The 12278-nt window shown below is 34.3% G+C and overlaps 1 protein-coding gene across 1 annotated transcript; it reads right to left on the bottom strand.

Moving 5' to 3' along the window:
- Window positions 1-2045: 2045 nt before the first annotated feature.
- LOC136254333 (uncharacterized) lies at window positions 2046-6390 on the bottom strand. Its single transcript, XM_066047014.1, has 2 exons — window positions 6335-6390; window positions 2046-5746 (listed from the first exon to the last, which is right to left on the bottom strand). Exons 1-2 carry the CDS (start codon window positions 6346-6348, stop codon window positions 2293-2295), a joined length of 3468 nt encoding a protein of 1155 aa, XP_065903086.1. The 5' UTR covers window positions 6349-6390; the 3' UTR covers window positions 2046-2292.
- Window positions 6391-12278: the final 5888 nt, after the last annotated feature.

The following is a 12278-nucleotide window of genomic DNA, read 5'->3' as shown; positions in this document are numbered from 1 at the left end:
CCTGTGGGTATGCATGCACCATTGTATTGAGAAGTGTGCAGTAGGTGAAACATATTTGCTCACTACAAAGCATACAAAGATCGCTGAGATCCGATAACATCTGAAGTTACTCTCATTATATGTACAAACTTGCAGCTAGAAGCAACTGCAGTTTCAAAACAGTCCAGATTGCTAGATGGCTTCCTGATTTAATTGTGCCATTTTTCCCTTTAAAATGTATGGGGAACTCTGGAGAAAAAATGTACCTTTTTTCAGTTTTAAAGTACTGTGCATGCCAAAGTAGTTAATTCCAACCCAACAAACTATATATTTCTGAGATTGGCAATCAATACTCTACCTATTGAGCATATAAAAAGTCCATTTTTCCAAAATTTAAAAATCGGGCTGGAATGCCTACTATTAGAGTATCTCGGTCTCGCACTTTATACACCAAGTTGGATTTCGTGTTATAACTCCGTGGCTTTAAGTCTGATTCTTCTAGACCATTGAAGAGCCTTTCTAAGATGATAACTCCATCTGTACAGCGATTTTCAAAGCATTACCCCAAGCGGTTTACCTGGTAGGCGTGGCAAGCAGTCGTTTTTTATTAGCTAATCTCGATTGCGTAATTGTTACACACTGTTGGTTTTTTCGTTGTATCTTCCTGGTTTTTAGCTCGATTTCTTTCAAACCACAAAAGGTCTGAGGTTCAATAGTTAACCTATTCACCCACCGATTTTCAGCTTCTTCCCATACGCGGTTTACCCTGTAGGCGTGACAACATATTGGTGTTATTTTTTGTAAATAATCGCTCATACCTCTTTGCCTGTTTATCGTATTCCAGCCAAAGTTGGTACAGAGATGCGCCTTTATACCCCCATTCCGTGTGCCAAATTTCAAGGCGATCGGATATGGCGTTCGCGTTTTATAGCAGTTTTTGTAAGTGTGCGAAAAGAGGAAGAAAAATAAGAGGAAAAAAAACGAAGAAACTAAGCCAATTTTTGAAGTCGCATATCTCGGGAACGCTAGAAGCGAGTTCGCTCAAATTTGGAATGTGGAGTGCGGAAGGTAGAGGGAGTGTCCACAGCAAAAATCGTCTTGTTTCATCAAGGTAGCACAGAGCTACGGAGGTGCGAAAATTGCGTTTTCTTTCTTCCTGTCAATATACTCACGGGTGTTACGCGCCGGCTTCTTGGGCCCCACGACACACTACCGTGTGTCTTGATATAATCACTCTTCGTGGAAAAGATGTATAAAATAATATACTGGACTAAGCCGATAAACATAATAATAATATTCTGTATTGTGTGCTGTTGTTGAAGACACTTGTGATTCTGATGAATAAGCAGTTGAAATTACATAAGATTTATTTTGAGTTTTGTTAGTGTGTGATGCACAAAGATGTAAGCAAAATTGTGTAGATGTGCATCAGATCTCAAACTCATACTTTCCATATTTTGGAGTTTCCTGTCAAATGAGATAGATTGATTATAGACCAAGACAAAATCAGTGAAAGTGGTTTCAGTATAAACGAGCTTAAACAGTGCCACAATGGATTAGGTTAACATGCACATGTTTGATTGTTTATGCAGAAGCAATTGAAAGCATGCAAGTAGCATTACTGTGAAGTAACAACTAAATGTAATTAAATTGTTCACATTGTGAAAACAGCTAATCTCTAATTAGCAGTGAAAAACTATCTTATAATTTGTGTGCATTTTTGCTAAAACAATGACACCTGTCCAATAACAAAAATACCAATGCATGTATCTGATTTAAAGAATAGTTTAACAAACATGTGACCAGATTTGTGAAAAGTGGTCTTCCTCTCACATCGTATTTATCAACTTTGATCGTCCATAACTTCAGATTGCAAGAAGCTAATTACTTTAAAAAGAAAGTTGGTTATAGTAGCGAGTACTATCATAGCTGAATGGATGGAGAAAATTTCTGGGTTGTATGTTTCTTGAACATCAAGTTATGGCCTTTCAAGTCCATAGAATGAGATGTGTGTGGAAGACCCCTTTTCACAAATCCAGTCACATATTCTGCTGATTAATTGTACAGCTGTCATTGAGGATAACATAGAATAGACAAAAGTGATGGCATATGTAAACATAAAGAATCACGGCTGCAATTATAGCAAATCTCATCTATAATTTTGTAAACAAAAAATATATTTGAAGTACTTGCACATGCATACATCTGTAGTATATGAGTGTTGTAAGCCAAAAATGTGTTTGTATGCAATAAATGTCCATATATGCAAATTATGTAAATTAAGTGTAATAATATATGTAAATTAATTATCAATTAATACTCTCGGAATTCTTGATAGCAATGTGTGACTTCAGGAATTCTATTACACACTGTACTGTTAAGTTCAAATGGTTGGTCATGTCCTTTGCTGTATAAATCATTGAAATATCTAATTAATTTGTTGATATTTAACATCATCTTGTTTCTGTTTACACTACCACACATGTATGTGATGATGTGATACAGAACAATGAACACAAACTGAGCTGCAGCCATTGTAATCATTACATTGAGGAGAATACTTGCAGCACTTTCTCTGCCATAAAGTGAAATTGTGTACATTACTTGAAGGTTGAGGATGAGTAGCAGCTCTTGGTAATTTTTGATAGCATTTTTGAATGGTTGTGTGGTACCATGAAAACCACCTAGGATACTGAGTAATATCATGCCTATGGCAAGGTTGATGTCTCTGTCTAGAGATGATACTACAAAGAAGACAGTTCTTGTTAGGAGCTGCATTCCAGTCCAGTAGTAGAATTTTATTTTGTACGGTCCTTGATAAGCATCTAATAGAGGTTTGAATTTAGTGATAAATTGAAACCTTGATAATGTTTTCGTGAACAACAAGATAAGATTAAATGGTATTAATATCATAAATAGGAATAAACATGTAAGAAAAAGTATTATAAATTTAGCTCCAAGGAGAGGTAAATTAGCATCTACTGACCATGCATATGAAATATGTTCACTTGGAAGGTGAGTAATTTTGGAATAAGAAAACAAGACGCTGGATATTGTAAGAAGTATTTTAGTACAGGACAATAAGAAGAGTGTAGCAAGTACTGGTAGTGCTCTACGTGCAGTGAGCCTCTGTATTGTAGTGGAGTAACGACTTGTTATGATGAGTGATGTAGCAATGAAGATGAGGTAGAAGGGAAATGCTAATTGTAACCACATCTTAGCATAGTCATCCATACCATTATAGAAACATGTTTGAATGCCCAAATCAAGATTAGCTAGTGAAATGAATGTGTAAGCTGGCATGAAGCTGCTTAAACTAGGAAAGAACACTGGAGTGTTAATGCTGATGATGTTAACATATAATATAAATGCATTGATAGTTCCATCAGTTACTGTGAGGTTGAGAATAAAGAGTAGTAAGACCAACACAAGACCTGCTATTATAATGACTACAATTAGAAACAGGTAGATATTTGAACATTTTTGGCAGTGAGAGGAACTAAATTTAGTACTGAGACCTTGTTGACAATGTCCACACAATATACCAGATCTGTTAAACTGACACTGTGAGTTAAGAGTGGAGAAGTTAAGATGTGATGAATATGGTAGGCAGTAGTGAAATGGACATTGTAGTGAAAGGTAGAAAGTATTATAAGAATTGTTCTGAAGGATTGGTGATATCCACCCATTGGTAGGACGTATAATGGATTGATCATCAATGTTACAGTTTATGTGAAACTTCATTAAAAATGGGTAACATTGACATGTACCATTGATCTTAACAAAGCCAGCTGGACAAGGCAGTAACTCTTTGATGTAGTACATGTCTACTTTGTCAGTACCATCACGTGATCCTTTCAAAAATAGCTCACACCAATTTTCTGCTGGAAAGGCAATAAAGTACTTAATTGTTGAGCAACTCCGGGTTTTAGCAATTTGCATCATTTCATAAGAATCGGTAATTGCAGTTGGCAATACTCCATCAATATCCTGAATAGCTGTTATTAACGTATCAAAGGTGCTAAAGCCTTCAATCTCTAATGCATCTGTGTAAATACTTAATTCCAAAGTTTGCCCAGCAAGTACAGGATGAAGTGAGTCCTTGTAGCAATCATATGACATGTTGTGAATGTCATCACAATAACACAGTGATTTTTTTGCGACTAGCAGCTGTGGCAAATCAAATACACCTGAACCGTTTATATGCTTTACAAACATTGAGTTAACATCCAGTGCCATTGCAGTATTGAATGCTGACTGAGGTAACCATCTGCAGTGACTAAGTGGCAGACTATTATATGCAATTTCCAGTGATGTTACATAAGTGTTGTTTTCAAATTTAATAGAGAAACTTTTGTGTTTGTACATCTTGTCTAGTTTTGTGTTACTTAAATACTGAAAATAACAAGGTGGATATTGCTCCATTATATTACCATTAGGCACTAGAGTAAACCTTGAGAAGTTACTTTGTATGACATTAATGGTAGCATTCTCATAAACAAAAAGAACATGGTTAAAATGACGATATTGTATAATAGCATATCCATTGATCATCACAAATTCAATGTTATTGAAGCATACCATAGTACTTCTGCTTAATTTTATGACACTCATCACATTGCTGATGTTATAAAACAGCACAGGACCTTTAAGCTTTAACTCAGCATCCCATAAGTCAATAAGGTTCCGGTTATTATGTCCAACATTTGATGAAAATTTTGTATTGGCTATGGTAATAGTGTATAATATTTGGGTCATCATTGCAATAGTTGAGGATCTTTTCTTTAGTAACTTCGGATAGCAATTATGATGAAATGTACAACTGTCAATTAGAATATCAGGACCAAATAACATGTACCTTATAACAATAAGTGCATAAAACGTGTATTTTTTATGATTATTTACAAATTCACAATCTTTGAGCTGCAAGGTGCCACTTTGATGCATTTCATTTGCAATGACACCTGTTGTCTTAATCTCAAGCAAACTTGCACTAATATTGTTAAACTTGCAGTGTTCAAACAGTATATCACTTCTTGCTTCAGAACGAATAATAATTGCTGTGGTATTTCCGAGATTTTGAAAAGTGGAATTCAAGATGTGAAACTTCACACTCTTGTATAAATTAAGTAACACTCTATAAGGAAACTCATTGCTGACACAGTTAATGTGATAGTGGTCTATTGAAAGGCTGTGATTCTGTGTATTCACTGTAGAGTCATTGTATAAAATCTCTAGGACATTACTACTGATGTATGAAAATAGCGAGTCACTCAAAATGTTGATGCCAACTATACCATATGAGTTATGGTTCTCCTCTATCACTACATGTCTCAGTTGAACATTTGCACATTGCTTGATCAAGACTGTAACATTGTTATATTCATTACCCAGGCAGCTCCTAACTGTTATATTAGTTACTATCAAGTTAGTAATATTAGTCATTACAATACCAACTGATGAGTTACACTGGATGACTGTGTCTGGTGTTGTATCATTAGTTGTACTACCAATGAGTGAAATGTTATGCACATTTTGTATGATGAAATCAGTGTGAAGATGATGTAGTCCTGGCAGGAAGAGTAGTTGAGTGTTAGAGGTGAAGTATTTGGTGGTATTGAGAAGGAAGTGTTGTAGTTTATGACAATGATGACATGTAGTGTTAGGATAGTAGCGATCATCAGATATCACGTTGTAGACACTACCAGTTGTAGTCTTTGTCCACAGAAGCAGAAGTGATGCCCAAAGGACATACCAGCTGCAGTGGCTGTAATGAATTTGATAACACACTACATAATATATATAATTATATACTCTCCTTTATTGTGCCATATACAGTATTAAAGTACAAAAACATCTATTTACCTTAGCTACTTGTAGTTAGTACACATAATTATGTACAGTGTATGTACATGCATACTTTAAACCAAATTAATATGCTGTTACCATGTGAACCATTTGATTTTATATGGTTGAAACGCAACATAAAATGTGACCTATAGCCATTGTACTGTATTCATGTTACATAGAATTATCACAAGTTAAACTTTTTGTAGTCCACGTGGTAAAGAGATGTAAGAGTGCTACTGTATGTACCTGGATGAGTGTTGCAGTGATCAGTACTAAATTCAGTGTGTTTATGTGATAAATGAAACACTCTTCTAAGTATACATATATACAGTGTAGATATAAATAAAACTCATGACCATGCATAGTGATGACTTGTAATTTATGCGTACTTGTATACATGTAGATAAACCTGCATGTGCAAAGTTACAATATTGGTTTAGGCTTGGTTCAGCTGCTAACCATAAACTTTCTATACATAATAAGGCATTGCAGTTAATGTACTTACCGGTCACACTTCATCAGTTGACAATGGTTGCAGTAAATATGTAAGTTAAAAAATAGTGTATTATATACTAGCTAATAGCTAGATTCATATATTTTATGGGTAAATCTCTCATTACAAAATGAAATTAATTTTAAGTTTCATTGCTTTCAACAAAACTGAAAGTGCACACAAAGCCATACTTTAGTATGTACACATGTACGTAGGTATTGACTGTCACAATGCTTCTTTAGAAATATGCTATTACATTATACATTCTATTTCAGTTTCTGCTGGGTGAACAATGACAACGAAACATCATTCATTGAATGGTTCTTGTGTTATAGTTACATCGGTACTTTGGTGTGTCACAAACATTACTAATAATTATAAAGCTGTTTTTTATTGAAAGTAAAATTTAAACTAAACACAATGTTGCTGTATACCCCTGCTATATGTGTTGAGTTTAAATAATGCAAATCTTAGACAAGTATATTCATGCAAATCCCTTAGTTTTGATGTTCTTACAAGGACATGTCAGAGTATAGGTTTTCTACTTTAAGTTAATTAAATTAACACACACTATTTCAATACAGGCAAGTTTTTATTACCAGCTTCACAAGTGAGGTGGAAAATTGGATGGCATAATATTTAGAAGATTTCTGCGGATCTGTATATGTGACTGAATTTGACAAAACCCGGCTTCGACGCACAAGACTTCGTTAGTAGATATGGCGATTTTAAGTAATCATTGTGTAATAACTTCCCAGTGCCTACAGCTGTGCAAACAAAATTTGCACCAAGTATGCATCTATTTACTAGCTATCACTGAGTGGGTGTATACATTTCTGATACCCAAAATTAGCCCTGTTTTGGGCAGCTTTTCTCGAGTGGGTAATAACATCACAGGTGATAGTAATAGGGTAGGAGGGTGGGGGTGGATGGTGGTCTTAATATACGGGTACAAAATGGAGTAAGAAGACGATTGGAATCCAGAGGCCAAGTTTGGGCTCTCCATGGCCCTCAAATCACTCCAAATTGACCGAGAACACTATTGGTGAGCTCTCTGTGAAGTCCCAGCTCACTACACACCATTATCACAAAGCCATGGCCATTCAATGGCGCCAATCTCCCACTCGTGGCTTTGACAGGGTCGGAAGAAAGCTGCCACAGAAACCAGACTTGCCAGTCCTGAAGGAAGTACAGTGTGGAATGTGATAGTGTATTAGGCCAGCAATCCATTTCTGGTAAAAACGTAAGTTTGATTTTGTGTGCGTGGAAGCCTTGTTATGTGAAATCCGGTCACATATTGAGATTAAAGATTATCAAGATGCAGCTTTGTGAATTATGAAAAAGATTTGATTATTTCAAAAATGCAAAACAGTTTAGAGAGGGATGTCCGAAAAAATCAAAATAAATGATCAAAGATGATTCATTTTGCAGTTAATTCCTGACAAAAAGTATAACAAACAACAATCCATTTTGACATACAGATAGGAAATTAATTATAATAAAGTGGTGAGAGAGTAAGACTAATTATAGTGTGGGGCGAGTAATAGAATTATGAAAAGAAGAGGGGACAGGGATGTTGTTGTTCTGTTGTATTAAGAGGAGATTTATTCTGCTAGCATAGTTGTATACAGTTTGGTGCAAAAGCAAGCAACTCATCTATCACACTCCATCAGTTGACAATATATGATTGCATTAAATGTAAACTAAATGTTTGTGTATTTATACGGTAACGTAACACAGATTCATATATGTGATCGAATTTGCAAAAAGGTACCTTTTCACACACAAAATTTGACCCATTTTTGAAACCTTCGAAACTTTGTAACTTTTTTATCATTGCATATAATTGCCTGATATTTTCCATGAATGCAGCTAAAGTATCTGGTGACATGCTGAAGCTAAGAGCAAATTAATCAGTGTGTGGAGCCAAGTGTAACATCATTGTGTTTGCTGAAATGTAAAATATGTGGAAAGTACCTTTTCACAAATCCGGTCACATATTTTTATGGGTTTGTCTCTCATTGCATGCAAAATGACATTTAAGATTTCATTGCTTTCCACAAAACTTAAAGCCCACACAAAGCCATATTTAGTATGTACACATGTAGTTATTGATTGTCACAATGCTTCTTTAGAAATACGCTATAATATTCTACTTCAATTTCTGCTGTATAAACAATGATAACAGAACATGATGCATTAAACAGTTTTTTTGCGTGTTATAGCTACTTTGGTGTGTCACAAACATTGCTAATAATAAAGCTGTTTTATTGAAAGTAAAATTGAAACTAAACACAATGTTGCTAGCCCGGCTATATGTGTTGAGTTTAAACAATAAAATAAAATCTTAGACTAGTGGTGAATGCATGGAGAACACTTCATCTCTCCCATCATTAGTTAGTTTGTGGCCATGCGTAACTAATATATTTGTGCAAACCCCTTAGTTTTAATATTCTTACAAGGATATTTCTTTTACTTTAAATTGTACAAAATTGATGAAATTAACTCACACTATTTTGAGAGTACTGCAGTACAGGCAAGTTTGTATTACCAGCTTGATGACATACCAATAATGTCCTCCTGCTAGGGGATACAAATAAGACTACCTAATATAAAAGGGACATGGTCTATAAATTATTGTCTCAACCCTCAAGCAATTTGGTTTAAAAGTTAGTAAAAAATTCCGTCTGTATGGATAGCTTTCACACGATTATTAACAATTTTGTATATTGTTGCCAGTCTCAAACTTTAAGTATTGTCCAGTCCATCATATTTAACATGTTAGAGTACCATTATACACAACTTTTGCTGCTTTCCTCCATAGTTTATCAATATTACTCGTACAGGGTGTTGACCAAACCTTACAAGTATACTGTAATGTACATAGGCTGCAGTAAAGAAAGATAGCATCTTTCCCTCTTCCCTTATTATGCATATTTTGACACTGTATTAAGTCAATCTTCCCATTACTTACTGTAGTTGGTTACCACAGTCAGCATTAAGTATTGCAATGCCAGTGGAGGTAAACAAGAAGTTTATAACATATATTAATAATCAATCAAGCAAAATGTATTCATTTTACCACAATGAGTTCAGAAGAAGATCTGTGCTATTGTATACCAAGCACAATATACCCTGGTCAAACAATTACACTTAAATTATACATGGATGTTAATCACATAATTGGCTTTCAATCATCTAATTATAACTACAATAGTAAATAATGTGGATTAGTTACTACTTGTATAATGTTGTATTGTAAACAATTATTCCGTGCAGATTGCATGCTTGTAATGCTTCAGAATACACTATTACCTTTCTTATTGACAACTGGTGTGAACTGTTCTTGTAATTGTACTGTAAATCAGTCAGTCAAATAAGTTGTATGGATTGTGGGAGCCAAGAGATGATTTCAATGACATGTATAACAATTGAAGTTTAATAACTTTCACTGCCGGCAAAATGTAGCTATTATGAGTCACTTTCATAGCCAATTTATTTTTTGTTTACTTTTTCACAATATAGTCAACCATAATTAATAAGTGTGCTTGTTACTTGCACTGCCTATATATCCTAAACGCATTTATGTGCATAATGTTTTGTGAAAACAAACTGCTCAAACCTTGGTCTGTACCTGGACTGTTTAATCCATTCGGCCAGCTTGTTAATTTGTAAACCTATATTCTTTAAAATTACACCACTATATAAATGTATGTGGTGATGTGATACAATTAAGACAATAAATATGAAGTGAACTAGAGTCATTGTAATCATTACATTTAGAGTAATTATAATTAGTGATAATTGATAGCTGGGGTGTGCAGTGTCATTTCTTTCTTTTGATGCAGTATGTGTGGACAGTTATTGATTCGTAATGCTGTGTAACAGGTTGAACATAGCTGACAAGGAAGTGTAATGGATACTTCACTTTTCAGAAGATAATAAGATATAGCTGGCCTGCATCGAGCCATTTCTTTCTTTTGATGCGGTATGCATCGGTTCACCAGTCATAATAATTATTTACAAAAAAAAATTAACAAACAAGTACACAGGGGAATTTTCAACTAGAGTAGGGACCATAGCACATCAATAAAAAGTACTGAAACAAGCTGGACTAGTAGCTAGTCAAGATATTAAATCACAGTTATACAATTATAAGAAGTGTTCTTTATTATCTTGTTTGGATGTGAGCATAAGCTGTCTTTTGTTGAGGACTACATGACACAGCTGAGCATGTGATTGGAATGAGGTCACAATTACAACTTAAAATGGATCAACCAATGACAAACATCCTGAGTCTGTGAGGTTAGTTGAACTGGTGGAATTGTTACTCAACATTGAGCTATGCTATAGTACAATCAAGAAGAAGAATTTAAGAAGTTGAGACCGGAGAAGATAGCTGAAGAAGACTGGACTGAGATTAGTCTATTTTGTTATTGCTGTTAAATCATCAAAATTAATATTGACAACAATAATACTTTTAAAATTTAACAGTTTATGGTACATTATAATAGTACATTAAACACAGCTTACGTTTCACAATCCGTCAAAGTGCACTGGTTTTTCACAATAAATATATGAATAAACTATAATTATGTGCATTCTCATGTGCATGTGTAGTAGTGGTCAAAGGTTTCACTATCAACAAACCAGTATATACATCAATACCTATGTTGATGTGATCTTCACAATGCTCTCTATTGTATTAGTAAAAATATACATTTGTTCTTATTTTGTTGCTGATTCAAGATTTTATTGAAAATATAACTTTATAAAAACTAGTGGACGTTTAATCCCTGCTGAATTAGTCATGGCTATACAATTATGCTATTGAGTGCCCTATCAATGTGGCCTAACTAAACAAGCTGTGCATTGTATATGTAGGGGCCGATTATGCTGGCATAATTTTGAGCATAATAGGTACCTAAAAGCATTGAGCATAATGCCAGCATAATAGGTTAAATATTTGTACGATAGTATAAATTCTTGCTGGGAAAATGACAGAAAAAAATAAGATCGATATACTCTAATAGAGCAATCAGTAACTCTAATAGAACAATCATCAAACTGACTGTTCTATTAGAGTATATCGATCTTTTCTCTTACATGCAGCAAGAATTTATTATTTGTGTTCCAGCCATTCATTTTTTTCTTTCTATATACAGTGTTAAACTACGAATAGCAAAGCATATGAACTAAGGCATGAACATTGAGCATAATCGAGCATAATAGGTAAATATTGAGCATTAATTTAAGCATAATAGGTGAATGTTTGAGCAGTGCAGCATAGCATAATAGGTAAAATTATGAGCATAATCGGCGGGTCCCTATGTATATGTCATCTTCATCAAAAAAAGAAAAACATCCAGGTATTGTGTTATGCGTGTGTTTGTTCTTAGCTTTTACTTTCAATAAAAGCAATCTTGAATCAGCAGCATGTACAATATAATAAAGAATTATTATATTATTATTATTATTAATTGTATGGATATACATACAGTACAAACAATTATGTAGAGTTAGGTCGTAAGCTTTTGTTCATATCCATATCCTGAACTAGGCCAATAGCTGTTGAATGAATTTGTATAGTAATAGAATAGAGAGCCTTTAGAGAATTGTGAAGGTCACATCAACATACAGTAGGTATTGATGTACATGCTGGTCTGTTGATAGTAAAACCTTAGAACACTCCTACACATGCACATGAGAATGTACATAGTTAATTCATATAATTATTGCAAAAACTAGTGTACTTTGACAGACTGCGAAAGGCAAGCCTTTTTAATGTACCATAACGTGTTAACTTTGCATTACACAATAACCAGATGTTTTTTCTTTTCTTGTTTTTGATGAAGATTAGACATGCAGTATACAGCTTGTTTAGTTAGGCTGCATTGATAGGACACTTTTAGCCATGACTGATTCAGCAGGAATTAAATGTCCACTAGTATAATAG

The sequence above is a fragment of the Dysidea avara genome, chromosome 4, assembly GCF_963678975.1.
Source record: "Dysidea avara chromosome 4, odDysAvar1.4, whole genome shotgun sequence".
Taxonomy (NCBI): domain Eukaryota; kingdom Metazoa; phylum Porifera; class Demospongiae; order Dictyoceratida; family Dysideidae; genus Dysidea; species Dysidea avara.
The sequence above is the reverse complement of the archived record's forward strand: the minus strand, read 5'-3'. Positions and strand labels throughout refer to the sequence as shown.